This window comes from Sporobolomyces koalae (assembly GCF_050403365.1).
Source record: "Sporobolomyces koalae JCM15063 DNA, S_koalae_JCM15063T_v1_ctg8, whole genome shotgun sequence".
Classification (NCBI taxonomy): Eukaryota; Fungi; Basidiomycota; class Microbotryomycetes; order Sporidiobolales; family Sporidiobolaceae; genus Sporobolomyces; species Sporobolomyces koalae.
In genome coordinates, this window is record NW_027481763.1 from 155,526 (window position 1) to 174,817 (window position 19,292).

Sequence of the window (19,292 nt, forward strand, 5' to 3'; positions counted from 1 at the left end):
CCTCAGCTCAACGAGTTTGTACAGTAGATATAATTGACTCGTTTTCTCTGAATGTCAACGCTCGCTATACTGTACTGTACAAAATCAAAACCGTTCGGACCTGGTGAGATGCTGCGCTCGGTCCTGGAAAGGTCCCCGCTGATGCAAGTGATAGTTGGTCTTGAACGCTATGATCAGGTTGTCGTCACGAGTTGACACCATTCCGTGCCATGGTCCTATTCGTGGTGACGAATGAGAACGCGAAGGGTGAAGCAGAAACACGCCTCAAGTGAAAAGTTCGGCTTTGAGCGAACCTCGAAACGCGTCGGACCGAACCTCTGCAATCTATGTGCGCGACTAGATCCGCCAGTCTGGAACCGTAGAAAGGGCACGGTGGAGTTGGCAATTGCAAAAAACGAAACGAAAAGAAAAAGGCCTCATTACGTCAAAGGGTTTCTTGGGTTGCTCCTCCTCCACTTGAAAGACGCCTCGTAAAGCTTGCTTGTTTTCGATTGGGCGAGAACATGTTTCATCGATTTGTAGATTTTTCGTCAAGCACAAGCATGCGGGCGTGGTGCCTGCAGTATTGAATGAGCGAGTCGTAAAGTAGCGTACAAGGGTAAACGAAGTTCGAAGGCACCGCATGGCAGGTTGATTGAAGAATGCCCTTCAGACTCGAGACCTTGCGGTACCTTCTCACATCGTTCTGGAGGGATCGTGCTTCGCGACGAGTGCCGCGGCAGGCGAGTGCGTGCGGGCAGGGCGGCAGCCCGCGAAGACAGAAACTCTTTCGTTGTTGGGCGTTCATAATCCGAACCAAGTCTTGTTCCTTGGATTTGGATCAGGAGCAGGAACCTTGTTGACGTTGCTTCCGGTCGTCACATTCTGAGCAACAGGTGGTGGCGGTGGAGTTGGCGGTACATCGAAATTGATCGGAGGTCTGACGGGCGGTTTCGAGGGTCGATTGATAGTTCGGTGGTGTGTTGGAAGCATGTCTGACAGCTCAATCCGGGACAAGTAGATCTTGAGGTTTCGAGGTGGAAGGTCTGTGTCGAATCAGCAAGGCAAGAAGGAAACGCGATCAATGTTGAGTTCCCTCTCTTGTCGTTAAGAAACGCCCAAAGAGTTGGACTCTAGCTCACAGCTTTCGTGTCTCTTTCCCTGGTGCCTCGTCTCGGTGCTCTTGTCTGCTTCATAATCATCCGAGTCGTCGACAAAAGACTTGATTTCTTCACCACTTTGTTTGTAGCGTTTCCGTTTGACGAGTTCGGCGAGTCTTACGACAGCTGGACTTTGTGATGGTTTGGCTGGAATCAGCAACAAGTACATCAATGATTGGTCCTGAAACAACAAATTGATCGTTTCTGTCAGCGGGAGGTCCAGTTGAGAGTATTATTTCTCGTAATCGAGAGCTTGCCTGGAGGAGAGTCAAACAACGCTTGCAGTACGACTCGAGGGCCTCGTCCGTGTCCGAGCCGACCAAGATCTCGTTTGCAGCGAGGGATGTACTCCTACGAGGAGGTTGAGGCACTGAAGGCCTTTGTACCTCGGCGGGTGGTGGCGGTATCGGTCTTGCAGATCCAGTAGGGCGAGAGACGGGAGCAGGAGCCGATGTTGAAGATGGTGCCGCTACAGGTGTTGGAGAAGGTGCAGCAAAGACCGGGTCGATGAAGAAACATAAGGCTAGTAAGAAAGTAATCTCGAGACCTGCGCAATCCAAGTGTCAGTTGACACTGCGAGAATCCGGCGGGCGTTCGCGACGGACCTTTCTTGTCCTCAATCGAAGGCTCAACTCGCTTTCATGCCGCGTAAGAGTTCATCAGTGCTGGGATACCTTCACAGGAGCTTTCAGGAAGGGGAGCTCACGTTGAAATTGAAGTCGAAAATTTCGATCGAACCTCCCTTCTTTCTCGGATGATAGGTGACGACGGGATAATTTGGATCCGGTTTCCTCGACTTTTTCCGGTTAGTACAGAAAGATGGTAATTCAGCTCCAAAACGTGTGTGGCAACAAGAATGGCAGAGGTTTCAGAGAACTCACGACGGAAAGGGTGAAGCCTCTCTCGCTGCCAAACAGTCCGACCACGTCTCTGTTCCAGACATACTGCGTCTCTTGCCATTCGAATTCCCACTCCCATTCGAACCTGCCCACATTGCGGAGGATCGTTTCGTGGTGAGGATGATCGAGCACGATCGTGCGCAATTTCGGATTTGGAGTCGTCGCGTTCGGGAGTGAAGGCGGTGGTTGCGACAAGGATCCGTAGCTCGTCAAAGTGAGAGGATCTTGCAGTGTGTAGACCGACGTGCTCGGGTCCTGTCAAAGAGGAGAAACGTTAACGCAGTTGAGCGACAGGTCTATTCTCGACTCTCGAGACACAGAGGATCATACTTGCCTTGGTAGCCGTGTACAGTACTTGCTGAGTCGGCGAGTCTATCACGAGGTTGATCGTGCCAGGAGCGCGGGGCCGGACGAGAAGGACGAATACTGGCAAGCGTAGAGATCAGACGCGCGTACGGGACGTGACAGGATGGGCGTAGACAACGTCGCTGACAGACTCACGATTCGAATCGAGCGGCATTCTCAGAATCGTGAACGCTCTCGAGGAGCTGCGAGCGCGAGGGCTGAAAGCCAAGATGATGAGCCTGACAGGTTTCCGGGGGCGGTGCAGCGGCCGCAGCCGCTCATGAGCCGACCCGATCAGGTATCTCGCACTCTCAAGTACGCAGAACGCGCGGACTACTCTCAAAGGAGACAACTGCAAGCAACGCGGCGTGTGCATCTCGCTCACGTCCGGTACAAGATGCCAGGAAAGCGCTGCAGAATTGTGAATAGCTTGTTTGCAGACCTGCGTTCCGAGGTGCTCTAGAGCGACTCAGAGGCAGATGCGTGTCCATGGTTTGGACAAGGGTTCGAACCCGAGTGGGAGCAACTGGCGAGTTGGGCGCTCCGCCTGTCCCGTCTGGTTGATTTGGGTCGACCTGCAGCGATGGCTCGGGCGAGCATCGTGAAGACATGTTTGTAGTCTCGCAGCTCTTCGTTCCCCCGGATGATCCGAGTGCCTGTCGAGATGATTCCCTAGGGCGATCTTTGTGGGTCTCGAGCCGCTTTTTGAATGTCCAAGTCGCGGCGATGTGGCGGTATACGAAGTTGGAGCGACCCTTGCCCCAAGCGTGACCATTGACGAGCGGAACGATAAGGAGTGACAATGCGTCTCGGCCTAGCTCGACGGGGTCAGGGTCGGTTCACTGTGCGAGCGGACCTTGTTTCTCTCTCCACCCGGCCCAGTGCGCGATCTGTTTCCCTGCGAGTTCCTGAGCCATCAAAGGTTGCTCCTTGATCGCGGTACGAAACGATCTCCCGGTTTCGCCGGGTGCGGTCAAGAGTTCGAGGTGGTGGAGGCACTGCGGGTACTGGAGGAAGCGCGAGTACTGGGGTTGACGAAAGTAGTTCAGGTACGTCAGATAGTTGAGGAACGGTTCCGAATCGAACAAGCCTTGGAGCGCGAGATGTTGGAGGTAGAAAGGGTTCGCGAGACATTGCACAAACTTGGTCGGACCTCGAAAGAATCAGCTTTCGCGTGCGGTAAAGGTTTTGCAGTCAGTGTATGGGCTCACCTCGATCTCGGTCTCGAAGCGTGCGCGGTTCTGGTCGCGCGCTTGCTGGGTGGGGAGCTCGGCGGGTTGAGGAGCGGTCGCGTCCGACATGCTGCTTCTCTCCGTTTCCCTTGCACTGCGCTAGACACACGTGACGGCTGCACAGGGCAAGAGCGGTGCGACGTGGACGCGAAGGAGCGAGAGAGACGAGTGGTTCCATCAACTTGTAACACCGCTCGTCGCGACTTGGCTTTACGCTCCCTCCCCACTCTCCTGATCGCTCGGTCCGTACATAGTACACGATGTCGGACGAATCCTACCTCGTCATCGGGGGTGCGTTGTCTCTCTTCGTCGCTCCACTCACTCGCTGAATCGACGCCCCGCTCGTGCTCCTCGTCACGCAGGCGAAGGCTTCCTTGGGTCGACCATGGTCAAGAGTCTCCTCGCGAGGTACCCGAACGCCCAAGTCTCGTCCCTCGACCTCGTCCAGCGTCATTTCCCAGACAAGCTCTCGACCTCGTCTCGCGCCTGGACGTTCTACTCGGCCGACCTCACCTCGCTCGAGCAACTCGCTGCCGCGATCAAACAGTCGGGAGCAAAGACCGTCTTTCACACGGCATCCCCATGGACGGGTTCGGGCAAGGAAGTGTGTGAAAAGGTCAATGTCCAAGGCACCGCCACGGTTGTCGAGGCGTGCGTTCAGCAAGGCGTCAAGAAGCTCGTCTTCACGAGCAGTGCTGGCACTGTCTACAACGGAGTCGACCTGATCAACGTCGACGAGCGCATGCCCTTCCCGAAAGAAGAACTCGATCCTTACAACGTGACCAAGGTCAGTCGTCGCGCCTACTCCTCTATTCCAGTCTCGGTCTCGATTCACTGACAGGGTTGATGAGAGCTCGACAGGCGAAAGCAGAGAGGATCGTACTCGACGCAAACGGCAGGAACGGCTTGTTGACCGTCGCGCTGCGTCCGGCTGGAATCTTTGGGTGCGTCCACCCATCAGCGAACAACCAAAAAAACCTGTCGCTCACTTGTCAATTTTTCGATCGACAGCCCTGGAGACCGACAAGCGTTGCCAGGAGTGATGGAAGTGCTCAAATCAGGCAAAACGAAATTCCAGGTCGGATCGAACGAGAACCTGTTCGATTGGACCTACGTCGACAACGTCGTACACGCTCACATGATCGCTTCGGAACGATTGAGCTCTGTCGCGACTCCGGAATCGCTCAACTCGCGCGCACTCCCGATCGATCTCGACGTCCCTCGTCGCGAATTGCCTACCTCGCACTACCGTCCCGCATCGCTGTTGCAAAAGGAACTCGAGCTCGACCCGGCATTCGAGAACGATACGCAGGGAGACCACCCGTTGTTGGCGGGTCGAAACCGGTTCGATCAGTTCTACCACCTCCCGGCATACTCGTCCCCCGACATCGATGACGCCACGATCAAGGAAGAAGAGATGGACGAGTCGACTCGATCGTACGAAACAGACTTGACGGTCGCGGGTCAAGCCTTCTTCATCACGAACGGATCCCCAATCCCGTTCTGGGATTTCCCTCGAGCCGTCTGGGCAGAGTACAACCGACATGAACCTTCGTTCGTGATCCCCTTGCCAGCAGAAATCGGTTTGGCATTGGCAGGGATTGGAGAAACGATCATGGGGTGGCTGGGTAAAACTCCCAATTTGACTCGAGGCAAAGTCGTGTACTCGACCGTGAATCGATACTACAACATTGAACGTGCGAGACGTGTGTTGGGATACGAACCTGTCGTCGGACTTTCGGAAGGCATCAAACGGGCAGTGGCAGTGAGTTTGTCTTTCTCTCTTTCCTCTTCCCCTCCCGCTCACACAGCCACCTCAGGGTGTTCATTTTCTGACTTTTTGCCTCATTCTTTCTTGGACCTCAGTGGTACAAAGAGAACGAATCGACCATGGCGCCAAAAAAGGCCTGAATTAGGCCATCATCCCCCAAAATTCGGTTCTTCTCGTTCTTTGCAGTGCTCTCTTCCTTTCTCCCTTGCGGTATACCCGAACTACATTTTGCGGCGACAACTCGTATCACAGCGCCCGTGTAATCGATATCATTTTGTACTCGTACTCCCAAGATGTTGAGGTACTAAGAAATGGGTATACATTTTCCACAGACTGGTCAGTTTTTTCAATGAAAGAAGAAAAAGAGGGAAAGGCTACGGCTGGGCACGAAAACTAATGCATCACAGATCGAAAAAGGTGGGAAGAACCTGTACATGAACCCACTTTGGGGGAAAAGAGTTTTCCTTCGAGCAGGGGGGTTTTTCGGCTACTCGGGTTGAGGAGTCGATTCCTTGTCCTTGTGATGCCGACCGAACCTCGCCGTCGAGAACCTCGAACGAGATTTCGGTGAAGGTGATGCGATACTACTCGAACCGCCAGGTCCGACGGAACCGGTGAACGATCTAGCGTCGTATTCCGAAATGGATGCTCCCCCTCCACCCGGTACGTTTGGAAGTGCGTGGAACTGGGTTTTTTGCAAGACAAAATAATCAGAACCCTTCAATTTTTTCGCAAGTGCTCGGGAAGGGGCGTAAGAGAAAACGTACTGATAGAACAAGCTCGAGGTTTCCAGGAGTTGGACCGCTGATCGGAACATTGAGTGTCTGCTCAGGAGACAGCGCATGCACGTATTCCAATGCATTGACCGTTGCCGAGCCGACTACCACGTCGCTTCCGAAAACTTTCTTGTGACTGTTGCAACAGGAAGTTTTGCCCAGTCAGAATTGGGCAACATGACCAGTCCCAGAGTACAAAGACTCACACGACAGCAATGTCGAGGTCGAGAGGTCCACCATTCGACTTGATGGTCGAATGATCGTTGAAGGTGATGCCCGATGCATCTCCCTTGTGCGAGTGAGTTTCGAGAATCGTCTTGCCATGGTTCAGTTTGATTTGAATGGCCTTCTTCTCGCCGTCTTCGCCGATTCCTGTCAGAGCACCGACTTGAACCCGCAGCGTACCTTCCGAGCCTGCGTGTGGTGGAGTTCCAACCAGAGTCTCGAGCTCTTCTCCCGTACCGACGACCGATCCACTCGCATCAACGATCAAAGGGTGGCCACCCGCATCGAGTACCGGTCGGCCTTCGTCATCGAGTGCGATCGGTACGACTTCTCCCGACTTGGTCCGGGCGTGACCAGTAAGCTTCTTCGCGCCCCCAACGACTCCCTTGCCAACGAACCCGACTCCTTTCCCGACGCCCTTGACTCCGAATTTGCCGACCGATCCCACTCCGTGAGCGACGCCTCCAACTCCTTGCACGCCGACGCGTCCGACGGTGCCGACTGTGTGGAACCCTGCTTTACCGATCGCTCCTCCAGCTCCAATCACTCCTCCGCCAACCGCAATCGCGCCTCCGCCGAGGGTGGTCCCGATCCTACCGATCGCTCCCGTGACGGTACCCGTCGATCGACGAGGGGTCCGCACAAACTCGGGTCGGAAGAACAGGCTCAGTTTCGCCGAACCGGCAGGGTTCGTCAACGTCTTGAAGTCCTTGAGTTCGACCGTGACCGTGACGGGAGACGTGACGAGTTTCCCATCTTGATCATTGAGACACGAGAGGTCGACGATTCCTCTCGAGAGCTTGTCATCACCTCCAAGTCGATCCCAATCCCAAATCTCGAGCATCAATTCAGCATTGTCTCGTCTCGAGACGGGACAGTCAAAGTTCTCGTTCCATTCGGGAGTGAGCGTCTTCTTCTTGACTTGAGACTTGAACACCTTGTGCCCCTGCAGCTCAAACACGGCGTATGGGTCCGATTTGCCGTTGCGGTCGGCCGAGGGGAGACCTTGTGCGCCAAAGAGTCGCACTTGAAGGATACCAGCATCTGTTTTTTCGCGAAACGATAGTGGAGACAAGTCAGATTCGCGAGAACCTCGTATTGGAACCGACAATGCTTTGTAGGCTTACTCTTGATACTCTCCCTTGGCAGGATCTGCATGTCGATCGGAATGTACTTGGCCATGATCGTGATGGTACTCCTCGAATGTCCCGCCTCGACCGGTTCAAGGACGAGGGTCGCAACCTTGTCGAGCGCGTCTTCGAGGAAACTGGGTAGATCGACCGTCGCACGCGCAACGACATCTTCCCGAGTCTCTTTCTCGGCCGTGTTGAGCTGAAAGGTGATTTGACTGGTTTGAAAGGAAAACCTCAATTTCCGGCAAAATAAAATGCCCCAATGCAAAATATTCGAAAAAGCGTACCTGAAGTCGAGTTCGCGAATGACAATCTCGCCAATCTCGTCCCAAGTGGTATTGGTCGAACGAGAAGGTTCGGTCGAGTATGCTGGCCAATAGCCATCGTCGAACAAAACTTCGAGGCGAGCTCCCTTCTTTGGGATGTTGCCCGAGATGATCTGATTGCCACCCAATCGAACATTAGAAAAAAGAAACGCAAAAACGGTCAAACGCTTCCGAGAGAGGTTCGCCCAAGCTTACTTGGAACGCGAGGACACCCGTCTGTGACTTGAGCAGTTCTTGTTTGCTCAACGTGATCCCTTCCCGAGTCTTGTGTCGACTGGCGGTTGAGCCCGCACGGGTCAAGTCGGACACTTTCTTGCCATTGATCGCAGCGATACTTGGGGTGTTCGGAACAGTAGTGTTGATGGCGGTGGTTGATCCCGTAGTAGGGTGAGTGTTTGACATGGGACTGACAGGAGGCGATACGAACGATTCATCGATACTCGCCGTCTCGGCAATCGAGCCTGCCTTGTCTTCCTCCGTGATGCGACTCGCAGTCGGATCAGGGATTTTGAAGGAAACGTCCTTCAAGTTTGCGCACGGGAAGAACTCGGCTTCGAATTCAATGTTGCCTTTGACCGGTTTCTTCCAATCGGATTTGAGATTCTCGTTCATCGATACCTTGCCGGTACCGATCCAAGGTTTCGTAATCTTGTCCGGACCTTCTGTGATGAGGGGTGCAATCGGGAACAGGATGTTTCCGAGCGAGCGATCTTTCGTGTTGGACTGGTAGTCCATCACCTCGATCGGGAAGACGTCTCGAACCGAGTGGACCTGGACATAGACAATCCTGTTCGACACGGAACAATGCTGTCAACCTGCAAACCCCGATGTAAGGCGATTCGGTTTTCCCTCCACTCACTCGTCGTATTCGGGATTGAGATTGTTGTCGTGCACGACAGTACGAGCGACGACCACGCCGTGGTACAAAACCCTCACGTACGGGTCGCTCTTGCCCTTGAGCTCGACGTTCTTGAGCCCGGTACTCCTCTTGAACAAGATCCTGACCACTCCGATCGGCGGAGTGTACAACGCGGCGCCATTGATCGCACCGGGCATGACGACGGGTTTCCAATCGGCCGTGATTCGAACTTTGCCACTGCGCGTGTTGCTGAGCGGGAACCAATCGTTGCCCTTCTTGTTCGCTTCGAGAATGTCTTCGAGTTTGATCTTAACCACTCCAAGTCGAGAATCCGACAGGATCGAATTGTCGTCGAGGACTTCGAGTCCGATTACGGCGGTCGGTTTCGCCGTGACGAGAAACTCGGTCGGTCGTTCCCAGATCGGGTTCGGCGTACGTTTGAGCGTCTGGGATCGATGAATCGGTCGGTTGTTGAGAGTCACCTTGAAGAATGGATTGATGGCACGTCCATGTGCATCGAGGTCTTTTCCAGCATGAACGACAAGTCGGACCACTCCCGAGACTATCACAAGTTGGCGTGAAATGGGTCAGCTGATGAGGTATGAGAGGTTGGGGAGAATGGACAGAGGCATAGAGAGGAGAACTCAACTCGTTTCCGGAACCGGTTCGAGAGTTCCATCTGGAAGTTTCTTCGGTACGAGGACGGGCGAGAAGACGGCATCGAACCTGATTCGACCTCTCGACTTGCCTTCGAGTAGGATCTCTCCACTGACATCAGTTTGTTCGGCATCTTCCTCGAGCGACTTGAGGTCGAACGCGACCGTGCCGCAGTTTGAATCAGATCGGTTGTTGTTCTCGTCAAAGACGGTCATCGTGAGGGACTCGTTGAGGTTGTTGAGCAAGATGTATCTCGTCTCGTTCTTCCAGCGTGGGTACGCAGTCGAGTGGCAAGTGCTCGTGCGAGCCAGTTCGGCGCGTCCGTTGATCGAGAAGCTGACATACGGGTCAGGGTTTCCCCCTCCGAGTTTGGTCGCCTTGATCCCTCGACCATTGTGCACCGTGACGGCCAAGACTCCGATCGCGGTATCGAGCGGAGCACCCGACAGCAGCTGCTCGAGGTTGAGCGTAAACGTGTTTGGGTTGACCATCATTGGTCCCAGGATTGAATTGACCGTGTTGGTGATGAACGGGTTCAAACCAGGGATTAGCGACAGGTCGAATCCAACAGGTTTCAGGACAAAGTCGAAATCGGGGAATTGCATGAACGAGAGGTCGACCGTTTGAACTGCGATGAGGAAAACTTGAGTGGTCTGATCCCGCGTGTATGAGCGCTCGAGAGGAAATGCCTACCATGAGGGAAATTGTTGACGAGTTTCAGCTTGATCCTCATGACTCCCGTGAACATGAGGTCTTCGACGATGATGTCCTTGCCGAGCTTGGCAGGTCCGACACCAAATCGCACGTTGAGTACGATCTTGGGGTTCACTTTGCGAGCAGCTTGAGCGTGAGTCATGTCGAGGACATCGTTCGGCACGAACGACAGTTTCATCTCCATGAGGACGATGTCTGCGTATTCGATTTGAGTAAGTGTCTGTGGATTAACACACGCGAGAGACAGATTCTGACCTTCTTCGGTGTCGGGGAAGGTGCGAACGTGGTCGAGGTGAGGAGGTTTGGTTCCGAGGGTGAAAGTGGTCATACGAATCTGGATTGGCCCGACACGATTCAGCCCATTCTGCGTGTTTGGCACCGGAAGTTACACTCGGGATGACATACCGAGTCGAGAAAGGCAGGAGTAGAAACGGACAAGACCTGGTCGACTGACGCGACCTGCGAAAGAGGGACTAGTCAGAAAGAAGAAGTCGAAATTGGATCGAGACAGCACGCACGATGGTTTTGGAAAGCACAGGTTCATAGATGAGCCAGAATCGTTGAACTGTCGACGAAAAAAAAAGAGGTGAGCCAAGGTGGGCGACGATCGATGGAGGGTCCGAATGCTCACGGAACAGGTTGATCCAGGTTGCGCTCTCGACATCACTCGTGAGGCCCTTTTTAGCAACTTCGCGTGCCATATCGTCGCGAACGTTGCGTCTGACGCGTCTGACGCTCGTTTGGTAGTATGTCGCACACACAGCGAGGACGACGATCATCCACCCCCATCCGGCGCCAAACAGCGTCAAGAAGTGGGTCGATACGACACAGAATACCATGATGCCGGCGTTGTGATACCTGCCGTATAGAGTTAGAGTCTGTACCTCGGCGAGTCCAACATGTTTTGGAGAGGCAGAGCGTACCATTGACCGTAGTAGGCGTCTGATAGGAAGTCTTCGAGGATGGCACGTTTCGTTTTCTCTTCCGGCGAGAGGAACAGGCTACGGTCTTGACCAGTCCAACCGATTTGGAACCAGGAAGGAACTTTTTTTCATATTGGAACCGAGTATCAGCTGGTGTTCGAATGAGTTTCAAAGGGGGGCGGTCCTGGAGTGCTCACTCTCGCGCACGGTGTGAGGTTCGGGTTCCTTGGTGGGCATGGCGCCTGGAGGGTGCTCGACGCCATCGTGGTCGAGCCTGCCTTCGTCGATTTTGCTCTGTTTCGCTTGAGCGACTGGATCGAGTTCTTGATGGTGGTCGGGTTCGTGATTCACTTTTTCGACCTCGGCGAGTCCAGTCGTGACTTGAATGTCGTGTCCAGCGGTATCGAGATCCGAAGTGAGGGCTTCACCGCCTTTCTCACGAAACTCGCGCAGTTCGGGTCCACGCAGGGATGGGACTCCAGACATGTCCATCTTGGGTGCTGGACCATGCCCAGTTGCACCGTTGGCAGGCAGGATCTGTTGGGCTTTCTCGGCTGGAGACGAGTCGGGATCGAACGAGTGGACGGTCGCGCCCTGGAAAACGAGGACAAGACGAGGCAGTTGTGAGTCCGTCAGTGATCGGTGACTCACGAGCAAATCGAGTCGAGTGTCTGATTCGAGGTGGATCTCGTGCCGACTGGTAGATGCGAGCCCCACTCTGCGCTCGCCGGGTGGTATACTGGGCGCAGGACTCACATTGGCTTGATCACGCAGGTGTCCGACCTGTTCCTGTTCGGTCGAGACCGCGCCTGTCGTGGGTGCGTGCCCGGTAGTCGACGCGGGGAGATGAGGTGCTGCGACGAGCGAGATGAGATAGTCAGCTTGCCGCCTTCGCGAGGCTGGCAGCGATCGAGCGGGTTCGCTGTACCTGTTGCGCTCATTGCAGGACGCAGAGAGGTGCGAGCTCCCGCTGCCAGCGGTGCAGGATCGACGTCAAAGGAAGGAGAGCCTGGTGCGGGAAACAAGTAACGTAAATTACTACGGTAATCAAAGTGGTGAGACACTCGATCAAGCCCCTCCTCTAATCCCCCCTATCCGATTGAGACCTCGCTTAGTGCCCGCTCGTGCGATGCGACAGTACCTCTCTGTCCCTCTCTCGGGTTCACATTCTTGAATTCGCTGACGTGGCCTGCGTGTGACAGCTTGCTTCCGCTGTTCCTCCTGTCGCTCGTTACCACCGCGTTCGCTCGCTCAGCAGTATCCGAATCCCAAGTCCGAGGTCAGATCCTGCTCACGAACGAGACGGTCCCGCTCGACATCTCGGCCCGCATCACCCTCGGCGGCAAACACGGCTACGAACAGCACGGGTACATCTACGGACCTCGCGACCGACATGACGAGTACTCGTTCGCGTTCCTCGATCGAGTACCCAATCCTGGAGACTATGTCCTCCGGCTCGAGAGCACCAAGTACCAGTTCCCGTCGTACTCGGTCAGGATCGCATCCGATGACCAGGTGCAGGTCGCACTCTTTGACGACAAGACTCTCACCATGGTGCCTGGCACCTGGATCCCGTATCCTCTCGGTAATTGTCTTTTCCTTTTCCTCCTCGCGAAATATCGCACCTAACGATCCCCGCTTTCGAACCCAGTCATTCGACCGCTCAAGTTGTACCCACTCGACGACCTGAACGAACCCCCTCGCATGTCCCTGTGGCAAATGCTCAAACACAACCCTCTCATCTGGCTCATGGCGATCGGAATCCTCCTCGTGTTGGCCATCCCGAAGCTCATGGAGAATTTGGACGAGGAAACGTTGAGAGAAGTGCGAGAATCTCAGAAAGAGATGCACGCCAACATGGCCGTGAGTCCTTCTCTGTCTATCTCCTCGTGCTTGGAACCATGGGCGTTTACCTCGAACTGCTTTTCTAGTCTCTACAAAACTTTGACGCTTCCTCGTTCTCCAAGTTCCTGAGCGGAGGGGGTTCAGCATCATCGACCGAGGAGGAAGAGCTGCGAGCTCGAATCGAAGAGCCTACTCCATTGAAACCGCAACCCAAAACCAATTCGAAGGCGCGAAAACGGAAATAGCCCACCCTTTTTTGCGCTTTGCCTGTAAATAGTATTTACAATTTTTGCTATGCGCACCCAGAGAGTGGCTTTAGGCAATCTTGCGAAATCCAATGGCAAGGTCGGAAGGGGGATGCGCTGTAAACTCTATTCACCAAATTCGCTAGCCACAACAGGTTTTTTTTAAAGTTTTTCCGAACCTGTCGCGCGATCCGAAATCCGCGGGATTGTGAGCGTGAGCGCGAGCGAGTTCCCCCCAAGTTCGAAAGTTCAGAGCTTTCGCTGTTCCTTCGACCTCGTTTCTACTTGTTCGCTATCAAACCTCGCTTCGTCAACACCGAAGGAACTCGCAAGAATGCAGCAGAAGGATGCGAGCATTCAACACCTCGACTACAAGAGTACTCATTGGCGCAAAGCTTCAAAAGCTGAGAGGGAGTTGGGTCAGTCGCTTCTCCAGTCACTTTGAACAATCCGAGATCGCTCGTTCGCTTGGTTGTGTTCTTCGAATCAACGAACGGAAGAGAGCTGATTCGGGGAGAAGTTCTGCAGTTGAATTGGGTGCGCTGTTGCTACACGTTTTCCAAGATCACCCATGTAACCGGGGACAAATGTTTGGCAGTCTTTACGCAACTCACTTTACAACGAGATGCAACGACAAGACCTGAAGTAGCTGTCTCTGAAGCGATCGCTTGGAAGTACACGAAATTGTCGACCGACATGATCGAGCTGATCCAAGGTATTCATTTCCGAGTCGTGCTCATTCTTTTGACCCTTTGCCAACGGTTTCCCCCATGTAGAAGGATCAGAGGACAAGATTGCGACGATGCAGGAGTTGTTCAATGCCCACAACGACTTTATGCGGTCGCAAGAAGGCAAAGTTGTACTGCACGCCCGTCACGAATGGCTCGAGCGTGTAAGCTATCACGAACAACTCGGCTCAAAACACAGCTGTTCAACTTCATTTCTTTCCGAGCACAGAGACGAATCGATTTTGAACAAGCCTGTAAAAGGAACGAAGAGTTTGAAAGTACTGCACGTTGGAAACGTTGCGTCCTATATCCTCATTTTTCGATTTGGGCCCTTCGGAACTCACTTTCGAGGATACGAACGTGACATTTCATAGTCGATAAACTCTGTGCGAACCTCAATCACAAATTCAACCTTGAAGAGTTGCCGACTCGCAAAGAATACGAATCTCTCGAAACTTCCAATGCATGTGAGCTCAAAACCCCCTTGTCGTCTTACTTTCACGGGTTCGAGAGACTCAGATTGAACAGAACCTACTTCCAGACTTGAAGATTTGCAACAACGAAAACATTGTCGTTCCGCCTGATGACGAGCACCAGGAACTTTGCCTCAGGAGTCTACAAATCGCGTTGACACCTCAAGGCAAACTCGTCGGTGAAACCATTCAAGAGATCAAGACTTGGATCTCGATATTCTCACGAGAAATCTCGAACTGGTCAGAGCCAGAGGAAGAAGAAGAAGGATCCAAGCGTCCAACAACTATCGAAGAGTTCAGAGATTACCTGGGAGAGCTGGAAGGGCGTGACGCAGTGTGGACTGGTTGGATCCAATGGTATCTCGAACTTCCAGTCGGACGTGAATGGACAGATCTCGTTGTAGGGGAAGAAGCAGACGGCTGATGGTAATCGTGAAATCAATCGCTTGACAATTGCTGCGATCCGAATGTTTCAACACCTTAAAGTCGGTCCGTTTGTGCGGACGCGGTGGATGACCAAAGAGGCTGTGGCGCGAGCGAAGATCTGGCAAAGGGCAAAGCAAGCACACAAAGGATACGGTTGAAGAGGAGGTCGGACCGTGGCGGATCTTCGACGGAGTCCAGGGACAACATGTTTGTGACAAGTAATCGCATAGATTCCGAAGTATCCCTCGAAAGCAGAACTGGAAGGAGAGATGGCGGCAGACTGAACGTTGACGGAGCGGTTGGCTGCAGTGTCGAAACTTGACCTTCCTAAGTCGCGTCTTCCGGAACTTCAATCTGACAGAACTGCTCATTTCTTTGCCAGAAAAATCGACTATCTGCCACTGTGTATGAACCTCTGGGAAGGGTGTGGGCAGGCCTGCTGAAACTGTGGAAGAATCCGTGGAAAGTAAATCACCCGCATCGAGATCGATGTCCCATTTGCCTATCCCCTGTAGGCGCGCATAGGCGAGAACATGCAGACAATCGTGTATTCTGCTGGACTTGTAACCTGCTGAGGAATCGCTAGATGTCGACTTGAGAAGTTGTCTCGTATTTGGTGCTGCAGATCAGCTTGTTTTCCCTTTTCATCCTCGGTTCTCTGAGCGCCACGATGGACGAGTCTCAGCCGCTCACGCAGGCGATGGCTGCGACCCAAGAGTCGACTGAAACGGCAACGCAGACGGAAGGCACGCCCGCCGTAACTCAACCCGTCGCGACCTCCACCGCGGCGCCGGTCGTAAACATGTCGGCCACTGAAGCTCTCCTGAAATCACTTGAAGCTCCTGCAGTACCTGTCGAAGCTGGACCGTCCAAGTTCGCGCCGTTCCCGGAACAGAACCCTCTCGCTGCTCCGCTCAGCGGGTTCTCGTCGATCCCGTCCAAAGCGGCCGCCATTGCCAATCCGAAACCCTACACGGCTCCACCTCCCTACACTGAACCGACGATCGTACTAGGAGCAGGATTGAACGCCAACCCGCCCATTCGCAGGATCATCGATGCCGTCGAGGAAGCCAAAATGAGACCTGAGGAAGTCAGGAGTCCTGGAGTCGTGCACGAGGAGGAAGTGTCAAAACTGTCGGTGGCAGAGCTGAAAAAGATGGGGCTCGGACGGGTGCCAAGTGGTGAGTAATTCGTTCAGACAGTATTCTTGCTACCCAAGCAGCTCTTCACGTGATTTATACTCTAGGCTTTTGCTATTCCGCTCGAATGACCCTCCACAAGCCTCTGCCGAAGAGTACGGTTGGAACCGATGATCCGCATCCCGAACAGCCGTCCCGAATCATTGGAGTCTTTCAGAAACTCGACGGCAAGTCAGCGTCTCGGACGTTCAACGCATCGTGTTCTCGCTCACAGCTCTCTACATGACAGCTGCTGGACTTACTTCTCGAATGCAGCGCGTTGCTGTTCGCGAAGCCGTTCGAGAAGAGATTATGCTTGTCCATTCCGAGGGTCACTGGGACCGGGTTAGGGCAACTGGCTGTATGTGTTTCGGGTTTCAATCACCGCGGCATGTTGTACTCACATGCTCGTCGAGACAGTTCAAACTGTCGAGTACCTCGAGACATGTACCGAATTCTTCGACCGGTTGTCCCTATATGTAAACCCTGATTCTGCGTTCGCGGCCCGGCTCAGTTGTGGTGGAGTTATCGAGATGTGTCGAGCGGTTGCCGAAGGTCAGATCAGGAACGGTTTCGCTATCGTTCGGTTCGTTGGCTCTCCCATCTCGTCCGCGCTCGACGGGGCCGCAGCTCACACGGTGTCTTGTCGTCAGCCCGCCCGGTCATCATGCCGAACCCGAAGAAGCCATGGGCTTCTGCTTCTTCAACAACGTCGCGGTTGCAGCCAAGTGGCTACAGACCGTTTACGCATCGGGAGCTCAGAAAGACGTCAATGGCAAAGAGATCAAGATGCAAAAAGTGCTTATTCTCGATTGGGACGTTCACCATGGTACGTACCCTCAATATCGGGGCACTGAATTGCACAAGGCTCACCCGCTGTACGCATTACAGGTAACGGCACGCAGAAGGCGTTCGAAGACGATCCAAACGTCCTATACATCTCCCTTCACCGGCACGCCGACGGTTTCTACCCTGGAGGTACCTATGGAGCCATGGAGTCGGTGGGCTCGGGTGCAGGCCAAGGATTGTGAGTTGCAACAAATGCGTCTAGCCTATTGACGATACGCTTACTCGCTTCCCCTTTCATAGCTCGGTCAACATCCCGTTCCCGGATATGGGCATGGGAGATGCAGACTACATCTACGCGTTCCAACAGATTGTCATGCCGATTGCATACGAATTTGCGCCCGACATTGTTTTAGGTCTGTCTCGCTCGCCCTACCTTCGCCAATGGGCAAGAGCTAAATTTCGTCGCTCTCGATAGTTTCTGCCGGATACGACGCTGCTGCTGGTGACGAACTTGGCAAGATGAAGGTGTCTCCTGCAGGATACGCGCATATGACCCATCTCCTCAGCGCCTTGTCTGGTGGCAAACTCGTTCTCGCATTGGAGGTGAGCCCTACTCCAGTCTGCTTTGATGGGCCAGAAACTCATCGGTTCGAGTGGCGGTACGCACCAATTACAGGGTGGTTACAATGTCGATTCGGTAGTCAAGTCTTCGCACGCTTGCGTCGAAGTGCTTGTCGGCGACGAGCCGCCGTACCTCCCGTCTCTCGGACCCGCCTCGCTCAGTGCGACGAACGCCGTGTATAACGTCATGCGAACCCAGAGTGCATACTGGAAATCAATGGGTGCCGCTGTCGCTACTGCCGATGGTCAGTCCGCAAACTTGCTTCAGCCGCATACTACGATTTGTAGCTGACCCATCTCGTGTTGATAGAGCTCAAGAAGGCTGGCAGAACTATGTCTCTCACCGGTAAGTCGCCGGCGCAATCTGTTTCGCGACGCGACGATGCGCTAACTCGGCACGATCCCATCAGAGATTTTGCGAGCACATCGGCTCTACGACCTGTACAATGAATATGGCCTCTTCAGCCTCGAGATTACCGAACCCGACCTTGAACAGGCATTCTCGAGCCAAGTGCTGGTCTCGTAGGCGATTTCCAATTCCCTCTGTGGTCGTTTCGGAGATTTTGATGCGCTTCGTCTCGAATGCAGTGAGGACGTCTACGATGCCGATACTCTTTTGGTCTTCATGCACGATCTGTAAGCCGCATATCGCCTATTGGCCACTATCGCTAGCTGATCAAGATCCTCTTGATAGCGGTTCAATCAAGGCGTCTTATTTCGCTTCGACTTACGACGTCGATCTGGAAAGGACACAGCTCGTCAGTGAATATGCGCATGCGGGCCACTACTTCGTTTTTGCTGACGGTCGAATTGCCCCTTGAGAACAGCTCGACACGAGTCGGGAAGTGCTCGATTGGGCGCTGCGAGATATGGACTTTGGCGTGATCGATGTCAACTTCCTCGCTCATCTCTCGACAATCAAAGGTCAACCTGTACGTGGTGCACTGTTCTTGGGTAGCCGATATGGCATTCCTGACGACTCCTTCAGCCTGATGCCAACCGCAACCGCGAGCTGGAGAAGAGGCTAGCGCTTCATGTTTGGGATTCGATTGTCAGGTGCGACACGCCTTCATCGCTCGTAATGCTCGCGCCTGACTCTTCACACTCGCGAGCATAGTTTGTCGACTGCTCGCAACGTCGTCTTGTTTGGTACTGGTGTCGGCTGCTCTGCAGTCGTGACAATGGTGCAACAACGAGGAGGTACGGGGTCCGAGTGACTGCGTTGGTACGAGGGCAGCATGTACTGACCTGCCAAGCACCATTCAGGGACAGTATCGCAGCGAGTCAAGGCTTGTATCTCGGTTCTCGGTCATGAGCCGCCTCCAGAGCTCGACAGTAGCTGCAACTACCGGACTTGGTACAAACAGGTAAATAGGCTATTTACTGAACCCCTCGTCTGCGTCGCATTCCGCCCAGAGCTGACCCATGTTTGCCGCCGTCAAAGAATTCGTTTGTTCTCCTGCCCTCGGACCACCCCTTGCAAGAAGATCCGAGAAAGGCCGGTAAGAACACCAAGAAGTTTGGCAACATTCTCCGAGCTAGTGAGCGATCTTTCACATGTTCTGCTGCAAATGCTCAGCTGACCACAGCTATTGCGCGTTCGAAGCTTCTGATGACGAAGCCCGTCCAACGCATCTCTTGCGGGCTTCGATGCCCAAGATCAAGGAATACGTCGGGGCGAGACTCCCTCCTTCACCACCAAAACCAGCGCAAGCCGAAGACTCAGCCATGGCAAACGGTACTGCCGATGCTCAGGTTGCCAGTAACGGTGTCGTCGCTATGGAGTCCTGAAGTCCCAACGACTCCGCTGCTCTCGCGTGCCCTCTCGCTCTCTCGATGTTGTAGTATTGGATAAACCAGGGTGGAGGAGGTCATCTCGAAAACGAAGCAATGCATGCCAGCGGTTCCCTTTGAAATCAGCGAGAGTCCAAGAAAAAGAAAGAGTCGTACAAAAGTTATGGGTGAATCGGAACAGCAAAGAAGGGTAA

The 19,292-nt window shown here is 53.9% G+C and overlaps 7 protein-coding genes across 7 annotated transcripts; 4 read left to right on the forward strand and 3 right to left on the reverse strand.

Annotated features, from left to right (window-relative positions):
- Positions 1 to 783: 783 nt before the first annotated feature.
- JCM15063_004688 (uncharacterized protein) lies at positions 784 to 2,558 on the reverse strand (the record flags this gene model as incomplete). The annotated part of the gene is made up of 8 exons (XM_076677348.1): positions 784 to 1,025; positions 1,122 to 1,320; positions 1,397 to 1,686; positions 1,745 to 1,775; positions 1,846 to 1,935; positions 2,021 to 2,293; positions 2,373 to 2,464; positions 2,540 to 2,558. The coding sequence occupies 8 exons, from the start codon at positions 2,556 to 2,558 to the stop codon at positions 784 to 786; spliced, it is 1,236 nt and encodes a 411-aa protein (XP_076535434.1).
- A 664-nt stretch (positions 2,559 to 3,222) lies between these two features.
- SOH1 (mediator complex subunit SOH1) lies at positions 3,223 to 3,684 on the reverse strand (the record flags this gene model as incomplete). Its single annotated transcript, XM_076677349.1, has 2 exons — positions 3,223 to 3,525; positions 3,595 to 3,684. The coding sequence occupies 2 exons, from the start codon at positions 3,682 to 3,684 to the stop codon at positions 3,223 to 3,225; spliced, it is 393 nt and encodes a 130-aa protein (XP_076535435.1).
- A 191-nt stretch (positions 3,685 to 3,875) lies between these two features.
- JCM15063_004690 (uncharacterized protein) lies at positions 3,876 to 5,526 on the forward strand (the record flags this gene model as incomplete). The annotated part of the gene is made up of 5 exons (XM_076677350.1): positions 3,876 to 3,906; positions 3,978 to 4,402; positions 4,477 to 4,559; positions 4,627 to 5,380; positions 5,482 to 5,526. The coding sequence occupies 5 exons, from the start codon at positions 3,876 to 3,878 to the stop codon at positions 5,524 to 5,526; spliced, it is 1,338 nt and encodes a 445-aa protein (XP_076535436.1).
- A 347-nt stretch (positions 5,527 to 5,873) lies between these two features.
- On the reverse strand, positions 5,874 to 11,940 carry JCM15063_004691 (uncharacterized protein; the record flags this gene model as incomplete). Its single annotated transcript, XM_076677351.1, has 17 exons — positions 5,874 to 6,071; positions 6,154 to 6,298; positions 6,369 to 7,431; positions 7,515 to 7,735; positions 7,808 to 7,959; positions 8,042 to 8,633; positions 8,706 to 9,267; positions 9,355 to 9,990; positions 10,056 to 10,271; positions 10,332 to 10,410; positions 10,482 to 10,535; positions 10,595 to 10,641; positions 10,708 to 10,934; positions 11,000 to 11,120; positions 11,197 to 11,593; positions 11,651 to 11,853; positions 11,928 to 11,940. The coding sequence occupies 17 exons, from the start codon at positions 11,938 to 11,940 to the stop codon at positions 5,874 to 5,876; spliced, it is 4,926 nt and encodes a 1,641-aa protein (XP_076535437.1).
- A 188-nt stretch (positions 11,941 to 12,128) lies between these two features.
- JCM15063_004692 (uncharacterized protein) lies at positions 12,129 to 13,089 on the forward strand (the record flags this gene model as incomplete). Its single annotated transcript, XM_076677352.1, has 4 exons — positions 12,129 to 12,136; positions 12,202 to 12,584; positions 12,651 to 12,862; positions 12,931 to 13,089. 4 exons carry the CDS (start codon positions 12,129 to 12,131, stop codon positions 13,087 to 13,089), a joined length of 762 nt encoding a protein of 253 aa, XP_076535438.1.
- Positions 13,090 to 13,423: 334 nt separating this feature from the next.
- Positions 13,424 to 14,714, forward strand: JCM15063_004693 (uncharacterized protein; the record flags this gene model as incomplete). The annotated part of the gene is made up of 3 exons (XM_076677353.1): positions 13,424 to 13,508; positions 14,192 to 14,284; positions 14,359 to 14,714. 3 exons carry the CDS (start codon positions 13,424 to 13,426, stop codon positions 14,712 to 14,714), a joined length of 534 nt encoding a protein of 177 aa, XP_076535439.1.
- Positions 14,715 to 15,386: 672 nt separating this feature from the next.
- On the forward strand, positions 15,387 to 19,095 carry JCM15063_004694 (uncharacterized protein; the record flags this gene model as incomplete). The annotated part of the gene is made up of 19 exons (XM_076677354.1): positions 15,387 to 15,897; positions 15,963 to 16,082; positions 16,145 to 16,255; positions 16,315 to 16,480; positions 16,548 to 16,723; positions 16,786 to 16,921; positions 16,984 to 17,096; positions 17,159 to 17,286; positions 17,360 to 17,549; positions 17,615 to 17,650; positions 17,715 to 17,826; positions 17,893 to 17,940; positions 17,999 to 18,062; positions 18,132 to 18,236; positions 18,293 to 18,360; positions 18,422 to 18,504; positions 18,571 to 18,671; positions 18,749 to 18,845; positions 18,911 to 19,095. 19 exons carry the CDS (start codon positions 15,387 to 15,389, stop codon positions 19,093 to 19,095), a joined length of 2,550 nt encoding a protein of 849 aa, XP_076535440.1.
- Between the last annotated feature and the right edge of the window lie 197 nt (positions 19,096 to 19,292).